The sequence below is a fragment of the Sardina pilchardus genome, chromosome 12 (genome assembly GCF_963854185.1).
Source record: "Sardina pilchardus chromosome 12, fSarPil1.1, whole genome shotgun sequence".
NCBI classification, from domain to species: domain Eukaryota; kingdom Metazoa; phylum Chordata; class Actinopteri; order Clupeiformes; family Clupeidae; genus Sardina; species Sardina pilchardus.
This window is the reverse complement of record NC_085005.1, coordinates 20,270,183-20,288,855: the sequence shown is the minus strand read 5'-3', so window position 1 is coordinate 20,288,855 and position 18,673 is coordinate 20,270,183. Positions and strand designations below refer to the sequence as shown.

The 18,673-nt window shown below is 47.9% G+C and overlaps 1 protein-coding gene across 1 annotated transcript in view; it reads left to right on the top strand.

Annotated features, from left to right (window-relative positions):
- Nucleotides 1–5,569: 5,569 nt before the first annotated feature.
- Nucleotides 5,570–18,673, top strand: part of jag2b (jagged canonical Notch ligand 2b) — a 58,262-nt gene continuing 45,158 nt past the window's right edge. Inside the window, exons 1-2 of the mRNA XM_062550268.1 lie at nucleotides 5,570–5,785; nucleotides 6,408–6,722. Of these exons, the coding sequence (XP_062406252.1) occupies nucleotides 5,714–5,785; nucleotides 6,408–6,722 (387 nt within the window). The 5' untranslated portion in view covers nucleotides 5,570–5,713. The remainder of the gene's footprint in view (nucleotides 5,786–6,407; nucleotides 6,723–18,673) is intronic.

Sequence of the window (18,673 nt, the reverse complement as noted above, 5' to 3'; positions counted from 1 at the left end):
TAACCCAATTTAACCGAATTAGTGAATACACAGCACACAGTGAACATACAGTGAGGTGAATCACACAACCCAGAGCAGTGAGCTGCCTGCCCAACCAGCGGCGCTCGGGGAGCAGTGAGGGGTTAGGTGCCTTGCTCAAGGGCACTTCAGCCGTGGTGGACTGGTCGGGGATCGAACCGGCAACCCTCCGGTTACAAGCCCGATGCACTAACCAGTACACCACGGCTGCCCCTGCTGGGTTCACCCAGCCTAGAAAGAAGCTGTTGAAGACCCAACACTTCTGAGAGGGCCTCCTCTCCTAATACATCAAACAACCCAACACAAATAACATCCACTTACCATGCACTTAACATGCACTTCCTCTCTTCCTTTCCTCTACTTCCTTCAAAGTCCCTCTCTGTCTACCACTATCTCCTTCGACTACACTTTGACTAGTTCTTTAAACGTCTGCAGTCATCCTCTGGTAGTCACACTGAACTCTGCTGATTGAGTTAAACATGGGATAAGTGCAGAACATCTCTCTGCATTCTTTTCATGTTTAAATCTATATCTTACAGTAATATATTGTGCCCATAGGATAGGACAGACCAAATAAATGTCACTCAGGAACCCAAGCCAAGCCAAACCACACCAACTCAGTTTCTAGCACAGCCTGAAGCATTGCTTTATGCTGTTTTTCATGAGCAGGCTAAACATGGGCTAATTACAGAACAGTATCTCTCTGCATTCTTTAAATGTTTAAATCTATTTACAGTAATATTTGCCCATAGGATAGGACAGACCACATGTCACTCAGGAAGCCAAGCCAAGCCAAACCACCAACTCAGTTTCTAGCACAGCCTGAAGCATTGCTTTATATGACAGCTAAATCATGAGCAGTCTGACTCTGCTTCTCTGGTCTCTGGTAGTCACACTCTCTCTGCTGATGGAGTTAAAAATGGCTTAACTGCAGAACAACATCTATCTGCATTCTTTCATGAATCTATATATTTCGACAATATTTCCTATAGGATGGGACAGACCACATATCACTCAAGAAGCCAAGCCAAGTGACACCTCAATTTCTATTACAGCCTGAAGCATTGCTTGATATGACAGCTAAATCATGAGCAGTCTGACTCCTTGATGTATTCCAAATTAGGCCTCTCGGCTTATTGAAAACTACAAAATACTCAAGTCAAGTTAATTCTAGCCTGAGATTTAGTCACGTACTGCAGCCATGGCCTATACTGGTTAGGACTTTGAGCTTATAACCGAAGGGTTGCCGGTTCAATCCCCGACCAGTCCACAGCTGAAGTGCCCTTGAGCAAGGCACCTAACCCCTCACTGCTCCCCGAGCGCCACTGTTGGGCAGGCAGCTCACTGCTCTGTGTTAATGTGTGATTCACCTCACTGTGTATTCACTAGGGTTGGGTATCGAGAATCGAGAATCGATGGGAACCGGGACTAGCTTTCCAATTTTCCCGGAATCGTTCAAAAGTTTAATTTTCAATTCCTAGTATCGATTCTCAGTCCACGAACCAGAAGAAGAAGCCGCTAAACACCAACGAAGAAGGTGTTTGCATAACCGAGCTGAGGCAGCAAGACGACAGTTCATTGATTTGATATTTATATTGTAGTTGAAAACAGCCCTGTGAGAAACTTATAGTAAAGTTCATAAAAACTAAAAAGTTCATAGAATTAAATTGATGGAATAGATCAGACTGTGTCATTCAGAAAGACCGTTGGTTAGCTAGCTCATTTAAAATATTCAAACTTTTTTGACCCTTCTTCTTACAAGAATCGGAATCGAGAATCGTTAGGAACCGGAATCGAAACAAGGAACCGAAATTGGAATCGGAATCGTTCAAATTCAAACGATACCCAACCCTAGTATTCACTGTGTGCTGTGTGTATTCACTAATTCACAAATTGGGATAAATGCAGAGACTGAATTTCCCTCACAGGATAAAAAAAAGTATATACTTATACTTATACTTAATTAGGATTATCTTCTTCATACTAGACTCCAAATCTATAGATCTCTTCTGGTTGATGAAAGGCTAGGCCTTGCTCAGAGATTTAGACAGAATGAAGATTATATCCCATGGTTGTCCAGCAATCCTGTGTGTCCACACTGGGACATTTGAGCTCATTTCAAACAAAGAAAGTCCAAAAAGTCATATAGCTTTTGATTCTGCATTTGAGCATTTCGTGTCATACATGTTGACCACTGTAAATGCTGTAAGCAAGCTGCTGAAATGTATATGTTTTTATACAAACATAATGAGGTGTTTGATTCACACTTTTCAGCGACCCCTCATTCTCCTTTCCTGCCGGCCCTAATGTAGAGTGTGAAGATCATCACAGCCCCATCGCTACGGAAACAAGGCCCACACTTCCATGGTTTCTCTGACAACATGAGGAACATTACAGACCAGAGCACTCAGCCATTAGCATTAGCAACCATTAACCATTAAAGGGATGCTAACATCCTAGCACTGATTTACATCTTGTGATCATCATCAGACACACAAAAGGGGCCAACCTTTTGTTTTATGAGCGCCATTTCTTCATGGATGGATGGATATGGTGGCGGCATGTCGGGTTTTCAGTCAACCAAAAAGGGCACGTAACTGCTGCTCAGCTCCACAGGCTACCCTTAGCCGCCCGCATCAAATTCAAGTTACCAATGCTTGCTTGTACAACACAAAAGTGATTGCTGGGCCTACATTTACTTAAATACTCTCACAAAGGCTAATGTTACTCCTTGATCGCTGCTTTATTCCAAGGAACGTCGTCTGGCACTGCGATCCCATGGCAAACCAGATTAGTAGTTGGGCCTACTACTGGTAGATGGTAGAACGACCTACCCTAGAATCCTAGAGTTCTCACGAGAGCAAAATTTAAATGTAACTCTGTACTCTGGCAATCAGCAATGATGCTCGTTACTCCTGCCCTTGGAGCCGAGCTGCACAAATCACATCGGTGTATCTGATAAAGACAAGCCAGAGGCAGACCCTAAATCTTTCTCTCTGGATTTCCAGGCTAGGAACGACCTACCAGGGCAGGGGCATCCCGCTGTACCTAGAAAGAAGCTCTTGAAGACCCAACACTTCTGAGAGTACCTCTCCTAATACACCTAACAACCCAACACACATAACATCCACTTACCATCCACTTAACATGCACTTATTCTCTTCCTTTCGTCTACTTTCTTCCAACCCCTTCCCCGTCTACCACTATGTCCTTCGACTACACTTTGACTAGTTCTTTAAACTTCTGCATTCATCCTCTGCCTGTTTTTTCCAGCTTTGCAATGTAGCTTGAACATTAATCCTTATTTTGTTAGTCACTTTGAATACAAGTGTCTGCTAAATGAATAAACGTAAATGAATGGATAGATAGGTTTGTCCCATCCTGTGTAATTACGGTGATAAGAGGTTTCGAGGATTCACCCCTGCCTCTGTTTATACTACTTATCGTACAATCCCCCCAACAGAAAACCCTGTTATTGCTGCTCATCAGTAAAGGTACATGTGAACGTTCAAAGTGGGTCAAGGCGATGATTAAAGATGAAAGGGAATTGAGGTGTGTGTGTGTGTGTGTGTGTAGGGGGGGGGGCTATACATTTATATGCGCTGGTCCTCCTAGGGAAGCCCAATGAAATATAGATGAGCAAAGAAATCCACTTCACCTTTCCCTGAGGGTTTCAAAAATACAGCCAAATCTCCCCCCTCACACACACACACACACACAACACACACACACACACACACACACACACACACACACACACACACACACACACACACACACACACACCCCACCCTGCCTTCCTCCTGTCCTCACACACACACACACACACACACACACACACACACACAGCATCATCTCCCTGCCCCCAACCACCACCAAAACTTGCTATCCCCTTTCATCCGTTCCTCCCCTCTTATAATCCTTTTCACTGCCTATCCCCATTCATACTCATATTCTCTCTCTCTCTCTTCGTCCACTCTCTCTCTCTTTCTTCATTCACACACACACACACACACACACACACACACACACACACACACTTTTTTCCCTTCTCTCACTTATTCTTATTCTCGGAGGGAGAGAGAGAAGAGAGACACAGCAGACAGAGAGACACAAATAGAGAGAGAGAGAGAGAGAGAGAGAGAGAGAGGGAGAGAGTCAGAAGAGAGTCAGTCAAACCACCCTGTTAGCTGTGTGCTGCTGTGACAGCGTGTGAAATTTCCCAGTTGAGGTGAGCGAGGGCTGCCGCCTGCGCTATCTGTGTGCTTATTTACACGGTACCTAATGACACGGCACTCTGAAGGGCGCCAGGAGTGTGCTGCAGTGTGTGCCGTGCAGTGCAGAGGGTACCCAGCCCATTTCAGCACACTACCTGGGTCTGTCATTGCCCCCAGGGTGTCCACTTGAGTACTCGGTCCACCCAGACACCCTCTGTCAAATGCACTGATAAGTTCAAGAGACAAGAAAGTCATGGGCTGTTGTTTTTGTTAGGCATGCATTTGAACAAGATTGTACTGGAAACTGTTGTGATTTGATGCAGAAAGAATGAACTATTATCAGTCAAGTTGCACAATCATCTTGAGAGTTATATTTAAGATATTTCTGCAACTGAGAAACTAAGAGGTGTTGTATATTTTATTACACAGCTATCAACTATGTCAACATGTTGCACCTGTCAGTTGCGACAGATCGTTGAAATTACAGCTCCGTTTTGTTTTATCTTGATTTTACAGATTGTGGGTAGGTGGGGTATCTCATTTAGACAGCTCAGCATTAGTCAACGGTAGTGCACTACCGTACGGAAGAGGGCGCTCACACCTACTCAATTCCGCGAGGCCAATAGAACGAACAGGACTGCATCCTGCTGTTGCATTGTAGTGGAACATTTTCGACCAAGGCGGGAGGTGTAAAAATACAAGCTTGGGTATGGAAGACATTAAATCTAGTGTTTTAAAGAAGTCACTAGCCTATATTTATGATGGTCATTAATGCATTTTGTCTTTCATGTTCCTAGGAATTTGTGAAATACAATCACAGCTTATAGAATTTAGACTTTAATACAACCTAAGCCTACTGTGTTTAGTAGCTTCACTTTTATTTGAGTAGCATTTTGGTTTCTGACCTCTTATCAGTTGAACATTATGCCTTAAACATGTGTGCCCATTGGAAAGCCTAGTTAGCCTCGTGGAAGATTATGATTATAGCCTAACTTCACAGATATCATACACATAAGTCAGTCTATTTATTGTTTATTTTATTTGCCAGTCCGTCTATTTTCTCAGAAGAATAAAAAAATATATAGGCCTACATGTATTTATTTAATTAATTTGCAAGAACATCTTCAATTGCGTCTACGTCAATTCAGAGGCTAGAGAAGTTTTTGGACACACTCCGCCCCCACTTCTGTGGTTGGCTTAGAAACGGTCTTTACCCAAATGTAAGAAGACGGAGTGGTTTATGTGAGTGGTTTATTCAGCTGCCAATCACGGGAGATAACCTCAGCGTGCAGTAGCTGCAAAAGATATCAGTTGCTGTGGAGTGATCTGTCGGAGGGAGTGTGTGTTGTAGCTGGACCATCATCGTGCTAATACCACGCTTGTGAATTTTGCATGTCAGGAGCGGAGGATCCTGTCGCCGGTCAACGGCTGTTTTCCATTTTTGGCATAATATTCCGTATTCCTAATTAATCAAAGGCATGTGGAATTGTACAAGGATTAGCAGCAATTGGCTTTTAACAGCGTGCCTGCTGTTGACGATATGGACGAGGGTAAGAACACCGCTGCTGTTTTCGAATATAATTTCAAATGATTTCATGATTATCAAAGTAACCTGGAGTCGAAAGTTAATGGTTGTGGGATATGTGATCGGTCTTACCATTTAGCAAAAATGGAAATGTTCATATTAATCGATAATTGAATTACGCAGCCGTCAGTGAAAGCATGTGATCGCACAATTTGACTGTCAAGGTTGAGATGTGAATTCGAAGTAGCACTCTGTCTGCTGTCATATTTGACCGAAATAATTTGCTCTTAATTTTATGCAAGAGTTTGAAGTCTAATGCAATTGCCTGATCGCTTGCTGTCGACAGTGACTCTGGGGGAGCCTCAGTTTCTAAGCAGAATTAGCTGGCTAAGTGATATCAAAATTATGAACCTGAAACCTTAGGCTATGTACAAGGTAGCCTAACGCTCCACGGTGTAACACAAAGCACAACGTTATTAACGTTAGCTAGCAATCGGCACTGATCAATCTTAGCTCTGTAAATGGTTGATATACACTTGCCAGTGCCCGGTCCTTGCCATTGCGTCTGTTTTTATTTATGCATGCCACTGTTTGAAGCCTATTGTTTTTGTTGGGTAATTTTTGTTCCATTTTAATGTTATTTATAGGTGTCCCAGTCCTCGGGCTATTTCGAGCTGCAGCTGATTACCGTACAGAATGTAAACGGTGAGTTGTTGGACGGGGAATGCTGCGATGGCTCTAGGAACTCTCAGGATCGTTGTAGCCGGGACGAGTGCGATACTTACTTTACAGTCTGCCTAAAGGAGTACCAAACAGAAGTCGCAACCAATGGCCAGTGCACGTTCGGCAAAGGATCTACTGAAGTTCTCGGTGGAAATATTATTTCTTTCAAGAATGCTAAAAATAATCGAGTTATTAACGAGTCTGGGAAGATCACAATACCCTTTCAGTTCGCCTGGCCGGTAAGTGATTTTTTTAAAATACTTGCTTCATGTTTTAATACAGTTAATTATTCTAGCCATGCACGATGTCATAATATAAGGCGACTGTTATTGAGATAATGTGTCGATGCACCCTCAGCCACGGTATGCAAATAGTTTCTGTTACGATGTTTACATGCTTCATAATTTAGGCAAACTATGGTCTTCAAAGAGGTTTTCTTGTTTGTGGCTGTTGGATCAGACAGACTTGGCTGTACATGGGAGAAAACTAGTGTGGTTAATAGTATTCAACTTGTGACTGTTGCTAGAAAATGGCTCGCGTTTGATTCATTTACTCCTAATACATCAGTATAGAACAACAGGAGCCATCTATTTTCTTGGGGTGCGTATTTGTGAGAGGGGGCGGCGAATTGAGGGGGTTTCGGTGAAGCACTCATGCAGCTTTTCGAGTTGTATGCCCTATGCTGTCTTTTTAGTAATGTGTGCCAAGTATGTAGTTAACCTAGATATCGCCGACGCAGATTATATGGTAACAGAAACCCATTCGCGAGGCGAATATTTTGTGCTCGTGGTTGGAAGTGCATGTGAGGTGATGGTGACGATGCGGAATATCCCCTGGCAGCCGTGGCTGTTGCGATGTGCTGTCGCTGTCTGTGCCGACTCGGTGGCCACGCATGGCTCAGCGCTGGTCGACCGACTGACTGACTGCGGGAGACAGCTCGTGGCTACGTGTGCGTATGAGTAAGTGAGTGCTTGTGGCAATGACCATATTGTTTAATGTCTGTCATATGTTTTGGCAGTCGTGCCGAGCGCCAACAAGAAACTGAGTCAGATCCGTCACACTCTAGCACGCACACGCACACGCACAGCCTCCTAAATTCTACCAGCTTGTAATATATTTATAAGGCTGATTCATGTATTAATCAGGCCTGCCCTGTACCGTATTCCACTAAGCGTCCACATGATCAGCGCCTGTGAGCCAAGTGTGCACTTAATGCAACAAAAAGTGTCGGTGGCATTGCTTGGGTTGATGCAGTACATCAGATACCTGTATTACACCTGTACAATCCTCAGCCACAGTGATCGGTGAAACCTGACTCTCCGAGCTACCACTGTCTTACACAATTACACCAGCACCTCTGGAACCTTGCATGATGCCACACAGTTGAATGGATGAGTTACCAGCATCAATATCTAATGTCAGATGCAGCTCAATGTGTTTCAGGCTGATATAACTTCGGGGGGGAAAAAAACTTGTGTAGTATTGACTGTCAGAGCTGGACAATTGCCCGGCCTCGTACTAGAAGACTCACCTTGAGCCAGTCATCTGCAGAGCGAGGGTGCTTCAGTTTAACTACCCTCTCCCTTGATGGCTCCTGATTTACAATAATTGCAGTTGCTGGTTAATGTGTAACAAGGCTATCAAACAGCATTGCAGCGTACAACTGCCACACACACTCACACACACACACACACACACACACACACACACACACACACACACACAAATCCATCAAATTAGGCTTGTGCACCTGTCGTCTTACGCTCTCGGTGTTTACTTTCAGCGAAGGAGACGGATGAGGAACGAGTCTATGGGGGTCTTTGGTGGTTGTCTGGTCTGCTTGGTGTTCTTATCTTTTTGTTAGTTTTTCCAGTGGCGTCACACTGACTGATGCCAGTCCTCAATTGTGTGTGTGTGTGTGTGTGTGTGTGTGTGTGTGTGTGTGTGTGTGTGTGTGTGTGTGTGTGTGTGTGTGTGTGTGTATGTGTATGTTTTGTGTTTGCGTGTGTGTGTGTGTTTTGTTTTGTCAGACGAATCCCCAATATTGAATTTCTTGTCTCGTTTGCCACACCGGGTTGGCGGTTTCCGGAGGCGTCTCTTGGAAGCTAATGAAATTGCCGGTGGAATGTCTTCCAAGCACCCCACCCCACCCCACCCCACCGCACCGCACTTCTCCCCTCCCCTCCCCTCCACCTCCACCCTCTCCGCGTCTCCGACGCCACTTCCGGACATCCGTTTGATGTGCACTCACTGTAACTGCATCTGGCCTGTATTGTAAAGGGATATCTTGCACCTCTTGCTAGCTATGGGGTGCAGGGGGTAGGTTAAGGAGGAGTGATGTGTGTGCGTGTGCGTGTGTGTGTGTGTGTGTGTGTGTGTGTGTGTGCGTGCGTGTGTGTGTGTGTGTGTGTGTGTGTGTGTAAAGGGAGGTTTTCGAAGGCGAGTCTGCCACCTGTTGGAGGGCAGACTTTATTTTCTAATTTTTACCATCCAACCCCTCCCTCTGTGTCCCAGAGGTGCCTCGAAGCTGGTCTTAGGAGCAGCCCCAAGTGTGTGTGTGTGTGTGTGTGTGTGTGTGTGTCTAGTGCGAGTGCGGTGTCCCTTTAAACATGGCTCGGGGATTGCAGGCTCAAGTAGACCGGGTAAAGGGAGCCTCTTGCCATCATCACCCCGGTCAGCTGTCAGTCTTGAGAGGATGGGGGGTAACCGTATCTGCTCAAAAGCTTTGTTACCGGCGACCTGCGTGTATGTTTGCGTGCGAGTGTATGTTTGCATGTGGGAGCCCGTGTTCCAGTTTTCTTTTTCCGAAGTGATCGTGATAAAAGCCCATTAAAGCCTACAAGAGGAACGTACAGTATATATGGCTTTATTTCCGGAACTTTCTACTGTGTGCTAGTTCCTCTCATAACGGTCGCCTAGATTTGCTTTGACTACGGTTTTAGTGTCTAATATGGCCATTGCCTGGAAGCCTGTAACGTGCTGTTTAGAGTATGTGAAGTGTCCACCTTTTGTTGACAGCTGGCATTTGAACTTGACTTGGAGGGTGTGCCAGCTCTGAGCACATGAGGTCACTCGCCTGCGAGCCGCAGAGAGCGAACGAGACAGACTGTTTGTAAGCAGATTTTTACATCACGGCTGCCAGAGAGAGATGGCGAGGCCAGATAAGGTGAAAACATTAGAGGTCCAGTCTAGCATCCCCATTGAACGGCGTCTGTGTTAGCTCTCTCTCTCTCTCTCTCTCTCTCTCTCTCTTTCTCTCTCTTTCTCTCCTTTTCCTGTGCTCTTCACCTCTTCGTCTATTTCCTCTCTTTCATCTCCTGTCTTCTTTCTTCTATCCTCTTCCCTCTATTTTCTTGATTGCCTAATGGTTTCAAAGTGGCAATAGATGGAGTTCTCTCTCTCTCTCCCTGTCTCAATTTCCCTCTTGCTCTTTTGCTCTCTCTCTTTCTCTCTGTCTCTCTCTCACTCACCCTCTCTCTCTCTCTCTCTCTCTCTCTCTCTCTCTCTCTTTCTTTCTCTCTCTCTCTCTCTCTCTCTCTCTCTCTCTCTCTCCGACCACTGCACTCGTCCAAACGTGGTGTGAGAAAATCAGTCTGGCCAGTGGAGAGCCAGCAGCTGCAGCCGTCCGTCAGGCCGAGGGGGCAATAGCGCTTCAAGGCTAAGCAGCAGCAGCGTCAGCCACACCTGATTGGGAGCTCGCGAGGACCGTTGCTAGGAGACCGTCACAGAGGCCTTTAGTAAACAATTATCTGCCGCCCTCCGTGTGCTTGCTCCCTCCCTGCTCCTCGCCTCCTCTCAGTCTCACACACACACACACACACACATGCACGCACACGCACAGTCTTTCATTGGAGCTGCTGCACTCACCTGGGAAAGATGGGTTGAGGGCTGACAGAAGGGGGCCGGGGGGCCGGGGGGCCGGGGGGGGGGGGGGGGGGGGGGGGTGTAGAGGGTAAGAGGGGACTTGGTCCATTCTTGTGATTACACCATTGATTGTGTAATTAGCTGGTCTCAGCTGCCTCTGTGCTCAGCCTCTTTCTTCTGCAAAGAGCAGTAATTGTCCAGTCTAACATCAGAACAGGTGGCCAGTGAGGATTGTGTGTGTGTGTGTGTGTGTGTGTGTGTGTGTGTGTGTGTGTGTGTGTGTGTTGGGGTGGGGGATTGTTGGATTAGAAAGGACCCTGTCGTTTTGGAAACACTCTCCGTACCTGAGCATGTGGGTCACAATTAGTGGCCATCCCATTAGCACTCTCAAGGAAATTGGACGTGAAAGGAAGCTTTAAAAACCTCTAGCTCTTTTTTTTTTTGTTTGGTGTTGTTATTTTATGGGTCTCGGGGAAGCACACCACTCCACGTTAAATGGAATAATCCAGCCGCAGAAGTGGGTCTCTCCGCGGAGACAGTAGGTCAAATCTAGGCCATTATGCCACTGTAATGCAGTCAATTAAAACACGAGCCTCACATTTGGCTAAAAATAAGCCCTGGCTCGTTGATGAATGTAGTGTGCTTCACTCGGCCATTCTGAGCAATAACTAGCCCTCTCTGCCAGTACAATGGGGCCTTAATGGGCTGGAGTGATGATGGCGCAGTAGCATCCCTGATCGATTTCCTCCCCCCCCCCCCCCCCCACAGAGGGGAGGGGAGAGGGTTGGGGACTGAGGGGGGTGGGTTATGTTCAGGAAGTGTGCGATCTGGGAGAATCTGTATGTTGTGTTTCCGTTTCTCTCTCTCTCTCTCTGATGTGAACAAAATAGCTTTTTGTCTGCCACCTCAGTAAACATTTTTTCTGACTCTGCCTGGGCGGGAAGGGTGGAGGTTGTGTGAACAGGGGCTTTTTCCAACCTCTTCCCATGAAGTAGGGAGGAAGGCCACTTAAAGGCTGCATTTTCCTCCTCCGCCACCCCACCCCACCCCTCCCTCCACCCATCCAATCTCAACTGCTTCAGTCATGTGGGGGATATTTTTAGGAGCCGAGAGACTTGGCCAATTAGGATCTGATGCGCCTCAGGCATTTCTTTCTTAATACATATATAATACAATCTAGCAAGGCCTGACTGCTGCCCCCCCCCCCCCCCCCCCACCCCACACACACACACACACACACACACACACTCCACCACCCCCACAGCCGGCTCATTCAAGTCGGATGTGTCGCTCTTCCTCTTCCTCTGTCTGCGTCAACCAGTGGAGAGACACAGAGAGAGAGAGAGACAGAGAGAAAGAGAGAGAGAGAGAGAGAGTTACTCAGCAGTTTGTCTTTCTCCTTTATCTTGTCTCTCTCTCCTCCCTTCCTAACCTCCAGCTGCCAGGAAGCCTAAGTGGCCTCCCCAAGCGATCCTCTTCCTCTGTGCAAAGCTTCTCGGAGGCATTGGCTGAGTGGTTTCTGTTTCTGTTTCATTGGAGATGTTTGTTTTGTTAATAATAATAATAATAATAATAATAATAATAATAATAATAATAATAACAGTGCTCAAAGAGGACGTTGAGTACATGATTAATTAATGACATTATTATATGTATGTTTTTATTATTTTTATTCTTCTTTATTCTATGTTTTGTGTGTTGTTCTACCACCTTGTTGACCGTAGATTGTGCCCAAGCAAACACACAGGACCTGGGTCAGACGTGTGTGTGTGTGTGTGTGTGTGTGTGTGTGTGTGTGTGTGTGTGTGTGTGTGTGTGTGTGTGTGTGTGTGTGTGTGTGTGTGTGTGTGTGTGTGTGTGTGTGTGTGTGTGTGTGTGTGTGTGTGTGTGTGTGTGTGTGTGTGTGTGTGTGTGTGTGTGTGTGTGTGTGTGTGTGTGTGTGTGTGTGTGTGTGTGTGTGTGTGTGTGTGTGTGTGTGTGTGTGTGTGTGTGTGTGTGTGTGTGTGTGTGTGTGTGTGTGTGTGTGTGTGTGTGTGTGTGTGTGTGTGTGTGTGTGTGTGTGTGTGTGTGTGTGTGTGTGTGTAGAGGGGGTAGGTTCCCATTCTTCTCCACCAGGAGGTAAAGGATGAACATTTGCCCACTGGGCTGTCAAAGAGAGAAGTGCTCCCATTAGGTTAAATGCACTGGGCCACTGGTGATGGACATAATTGTATTGGGTGATTTATAATTGACTTGCTGTCTCCCTAGAGGGGATGGCAGAGGAGAGGGGGGGGGGGGGTGGATTAGGGCAGGGATTGGCTGGCTCCTTTCAGAGAGAGAGTGCATGAAAGTTGGTGGGCCAGGCCCCTGTGGTGCTCCTTTTTAATAAGACTGAAAGCAGAGAGAGGGAGAGAGGGAGAGGCTTGAGAGAACGAGTGGAGTGGCAGAAGAGTGGTGAAGGAGGAGTGTGGGGCTTGATGGTGAGGTGCTATCACCGTGAGGTCCACTTTGTTTGATGGGGCTTCTTTTTGTCCAACAGCACCGGCCTTTTCTCCATGGTGCAGTTTTATTCCACGTTCTCAAAAACGTCCTCCTCATCCTCTTCCTCCTCCTCCTCCTCTTCCTCTCCCTCCCTCCCTCCCTCCCTCACCAATACCTCTCCCATCTGACAATCATGGTGGCAGAGGTCCCCTCCTTAGTGCTTGGCTCTGATTGTATTCCTTTTGGGTGCCCTGTTAATCCTGGGGGTGCAAGGGAAGGAATTGATTGCATTGTGTTACCACCTCCTTTGTTTGCGTTGTGTGTGTGTGTGTGTGTGTGTGTCCGTCCCTTCGCTAATGCCCACCGTGCTTGTCCCCTGCTGGCCTCGGCCCTGGTGGCTTAAACGAGACGAGTGCAGGTGCGGCTGTAATTAAAGTGCATTGCGGCCGGCCCAGCGTAATTCCCTCTCGACTCCTGAACCTGTTTGAAATGGTAATGCGGCACAGCTTGTGGCTGCTGCTACCCCTGTTGCTGCTGCTGCTGCTGCTGTTGCGGCTGCTGTAGCCACTGGCTTCTGCTGCCTGGGATGCCTGTTGAAGGGGGGATGAGTTCGGATGGGAGGGGATGTGTGTGTGTGTGGGGGGGGGGGGGGGGGGGGGCAGGCAATGTGTGTGTCAGGTCAAGTCAATGACTGTAAAGCACAAGGACATGGCATGGCATGGGAACGGACCATGCAGTGTAAACAGTAAATTGCCCAGGAACCGCCTGGAATTGGTTCTCCGCCATGTCTTAGTTCATTCCGGTGGTTTCACTTTCGTTATTAGGTCAAATAGACGTGCGATTGTGGTGGTCTTGTTTGGAGCCTGGCTTGTTATTTGTTGCGGGTCTTTGAAGTGATTCGAAACATGGTGGTAAGACTAGTGTGGATGCACTCTCCTGTTTGGGTGAGTCCACTTCACAGACATGACATCAGTATTGTTCAGGAATCCTTTATTTCCCCTTTTCTTCAGTTTATTAGCTTGGTCTGCAGCCTACTGGACTGGTGAACTTATCACAAGCAGAACTGTGTGTGTGTGTGTGTGTGTGTGTGCGTGCGTGCGCATCACAATTACTCATTTCCAGCGTGTTCCATTTTTTACTTTTAACTTGTCTTTCCTTTACTTGTTGAAAAGTGGGATACAAAGTTATTGTGTGTGTGTGTGTGTGTGTGTGTGGCTGATGTAGGCTGGGTCCTCTGGGAAGCCTAGTGTGCCCACTTCGCAGGGGAAGTGGTAGGCAGGGAAGAGAGAGATAGAGATAGTGTTGATGGAGAGAGATGGAGAGCGTTAGAGAGAGAGAGAGAGATGGAGAGAGAGCGAGAGAGAGAGAGAGATGGAGAGAGAGCGGGAGAGCTGGCAGCAGGCCTGCCTTTCATGCAGAATATGTGGTGCCTGTCCGTCCTGTGCAGCCCCAACACTGTGCTCCTCTCCACCCTGGAGTGAGTGGGCTCACTGCATGTTCTAAGAGCCTCCCTGTCTCTCTGGTCCGTTACTCTGTTTGGTTCTCTGCAGGCTGTTATTTAGTTCTGGTCGTTCTGTTTTTTCTGTTCCTTTCTTTAGTACCACAAGCTCTTATTAGAGGTTTTATTTGGTCTAACATGTGAGCCTAAAATGAGGACATTGTTTCGTGTAGAAATGTGAAAAAAGAAAAAAAAAATGTGAAGGCAGTCTATTTAATATGACCTCTCTTTCTCTCGTGTGTGTGTGTGTGTGTGTGTGTGTGTGTGTGTGTGTGTGCATTTCTCTGTCATATCTCTTGTGATAGTGTAATGCTAATGTGTGTGTTTAGCATACACAGCAAGGTGTGCACAGTCAGACCCCGTCGCTTTAATTGGTTGCCGTAGGGGAGGGGTTTGTTGTATTGTCAGGGCCTCGTTAATGACTCTGTTGGCATAGTAGCAGAATGCTAAATGGGCCGTGTGTGTGTGTGTGTGTGTGTGTGTGTGCGTGCGCGCTGACACGGGTGACTGTGGCGTACTGCCTGGCCAAGAGTGCTCGGTGTTAAAGCCCCACTCGGGCGGGTGCATCTCTCGGCTCCGCCATGCACCTGTGACGGTCTGCCCAGGCCCCCTCCCCCACACCCCCTGTGTCCCAGCATTCGTTCATCCATTCATCTATTCATTCATTCATTCATTCATTCATCGTTTTAGCTCATCATTAATAGCTGGTAGCTGAAGTTTGTTTTTGTTTTTGTTTTTTGTTTTCTTTTTTTAAAGAAAAAAGAGGCTCAGCGTGTGGTGCTGTTGTTGTCTACCCCCCTACCCCACCCCTTCTTTTCTCGCCGTACACTATTTCTCCCTCGAAAAAACCCAAAGCCCTTGATCCTGGAGAAAGGGAGCGAGAGGGAGAGGAAGGGAGGTTCCCTCCGTTCGGAATATCGCTTACTAGCTAGAGGGCTCGAAGAGCACGTCAGCCCGGGTGTCTTGTCTTACCTCCCCAACCTCCGACAATGCTCCTTAACAAAGCTATTGTCCGCCTTTGTGCTGTGAAAAGCTTTTGGAGCGGAGAAAAAAGGGCAATTGTGGCAGTCGAAACAAGAGTCACATCAAATGTGCTTGTTTGCAGAGAGGTCACAGGCTTAAGGGGCTTGGAGAGGCGGGAGGGGGCTCTGTTGTGAGGGGGGGGGTTTCCGATGACAAAAAGCGCTCCCAAATCTGTGGCTCTCGAATCGACACCCAGGTCCAGAAACCAGCTCTGCATCAAGTTTTCTTTGGTTGTGGTTTGTTGGGTGTGGTTTGTTGGTTGGATTATTCTCTTTTTTTTTTTTAACCACCACCTCCCACCTCCCATCTGATTTCCTTCTTCTCTTCCTTTTCTTTGGTCTTTGCCCCTGGGGATGATAGCAGGGATGGTGGTGTCAGCGGGGGGGATCTTGGGAAGACCTGGAGGAACAAAAGCAAAACGTTGCCTTTGGGTCGTCCAAGCTGATGAGAAAAGGTTTCTCACAGACCCCGTGAAAAGGGGCGATTTAACTAAGCCCGACACTGTTCACTGCACAACCAGACCCCCACCACCACCACCACCACCACCAACTCATACACACACACACACACACACACACACACACACACACACACACACACACACACACACACACACACACACACACTTGGTCTGGTTGGTGGGGGTAGTCCGAGAGCAAATGTCACCTCCCTTTCCCAGTGGTTCTCATAGCCCCTGCAATTTCTTTTTTCTTTTTTCCACTCATTTTTCTTTGATGTGACCTCTTCTGCCCCTCGACACTCTTACCACCCCCACCCCCCACCCCTTCAGCCCCTCATTAGCATGCCTAAAGACACAGCCTCTGTTGTTTCCCCCGGTCAAATTGGATGTAGCAGCCGCAAGTCCTATCTCTTCCTATTGCACAGAGCTTGGAAGCCCGAAATCCCCAAATGTTAAAGTGAGACATCAAGAGATGTCCCAACACAACCCCCCCTTCAGACACACACACACACACACACAAAAGGGCCAGATGTGTTCCGAGGGGAATTCCTGGGAGCGTCCGTAGAATTGCCTGTCATGTTCGCAATGGTAGCCGGAGCAGTGCCACTCTGAAAGATGGATGTTTGGGGCGACCTGTCCGCCCTCCTTGGAAGGCGTCTGTGTGGACATCTTGATGTCCGTGGGAGGACAGAGGTTGCTTCGATGTGTTGGGGTGATTGATTACATTCCCCTCCTTTTCTTTTCCTGTGGAAAGATTGTGTATGTATGTATGTGTGTGTGTGTGTGTGTGTGTGTGTGTGTGTGTGTGTGTGTGTGTGTGTGTGTGTGTGTGTGTGTGTGTGTGTGTGTGTGTGTGTGTGTGTGTGTGTGTGTGTGTGTGTGTGTGTGTGTGTGTGTGTGTGTGTGTGTGTGTGTGTGTGTGTGTGTGTGTGTGTGTGTGTGTGTGTGTGTGTGTGTGTGTGTGTGTGTGTGTGTGTGTGTGTGTAGGGGGGTGATGTTACCCCCCCAAAAAAACAACCCACAAGCACCTGTCTCGGCATGCCTGGAGACCCAAGTCTAGACTCCAGTGACATGCACTGGCCCCTTGTTATACCCGGTCAACTGCGTTGACGTGGTGGCTTTCTCCTCCGTGCTCATCTTGCGCAGTGGGAGGAAGGAACCTTTAGAACAACAACCGCAAAAAAAAAAAAAAAAGAACATGCTCATTAGCGACTATCAGGCCCTCTATGTGTCCCGTCCCTCTGGGGGGAACACGCACTGCCAGACTCGTCTTGTTGTTCTTGTCGTCGTCCGCCGCAGGATCCGAGACCCATAAATCTCCTCCGAGGGGGGTGACAGCGGCCTGTTCTCTCCCAAAAAGAGATGGGCGTTCTCGGGCCCTGAAAGTGTTAAATTAACCAAGCGTCTCGGAGGAGGAAGCCTGTGCCGATGCTGATGCATGCCTGAGTAGAACTGGAATTGGTTTGACCTCTCTGGCTGCTGCTGCTGCCGCTGCTGTTATCCGGACTAAATATCATTAGGGGGAAATTCTGTCTCCACTTTAAATGAATGTCGTCAAGTCAAGTCTCGACCTCAAAGAGGGCAGAAATTGACGACTTTGCCTTCACACTGGTTGGCGTTGTAGTTCTAAATTCACTCCTGTGTGTGTGTGTGTGTGTGTGTGTGTGTGCGTGTGTGTGTATGTGTGAGCGCGCTTCATCACTGACTATGCTGAGGACATATTTTGCTCCATTGACTTATGCCGGGGGGAACATCCCTGTCCCATTCCTCCTTGGCAGCACAAAAAAGCCCTTCAGACAGCCATAATTGAGCCAGTGGTGTCACACATTTGGCTGTAATTGAAGGTTGCGCTCGTTGTCCACGAGCATCCTTCTTCCTACTCTCGTCCTGACTAACCTCCCCAACACACACACACACACACACACACTACTTGGCGGTGCCGTCTACAGTCTCCCTTTCTCTGGCGCTGGACTCTGCCTTGTCCTACTCTTGCCAGGGAGTAACCAGAAAGCCGGGATTGACATCACAGATTAATGAAGATTACATGTGGCGATTACTGGACGCCGCGGGGATGGACGACGCAGGCCTGAGCGGACCCGGCCTGCTCTCTCAAGGGGCGATAAATCAGTGGTCGAGCGTCGCTGCTGAGATCAGCAGCCAGCGCTGAGGACTCTGGGCTCTGCTGGGTTGGCGAGCCAGCCGGGGGGGGGGGTTATTATGGTCTGGAGTGGGTGTGTGTGTGTGCGTGCGTGCTAGTGTGTCGTTTGTGTGTGTGTGTGTGTGTCTCCGTGGAGAGGCTGCAGTTGCTGAGGATGGCACTGGAGTGCGACTGATGGGCAGACATGGGGATTGAGTTGGCCGCTTACAGCTTGGCTCGCCTCTCCCCTTTTGAATGTTTTCTTCTTTGCTCTCTTTCTTTCTCGCTCTCTCTCTCTCTCTCTCTCTCTCTCTCTCGCTCTCTCTCTCTCTCTCGCACAGTGGAGGGAGGGAGGGAGGGGGGGGACAGAGGCCTTTCAGATTCTCCCCCAATGAACACGCGCATTGTTGTTTTTCTCGAAAGCATCGCCTCTCGGCCGAACAGCTCTTGGCCACGGCGTCCTCCACGAGGTCTGTGCGTGCCAATCCTCGAGCCGCGTGAGCCGACGTGATCTAACGGGCCTCGCCTCGGCCCGGCCCGGGCCCGACTCGAGCTGGAGGTGAGGGGAAGGAATGTGCCCTACAGGTCTGCGAGGGGAAGTGCGTCTCTTTCCTGTTGAAGCAGCGCGCTGTTCTGAAGGAGAGACCAGGAAATGGACTCCCTCTTATTGTCAACAGCCAAGGACTGTTACAGCGAAAAAAAAAAAAAAAACAGTACAAAAAAGGTGCATTCATTCGAATCTATTTTT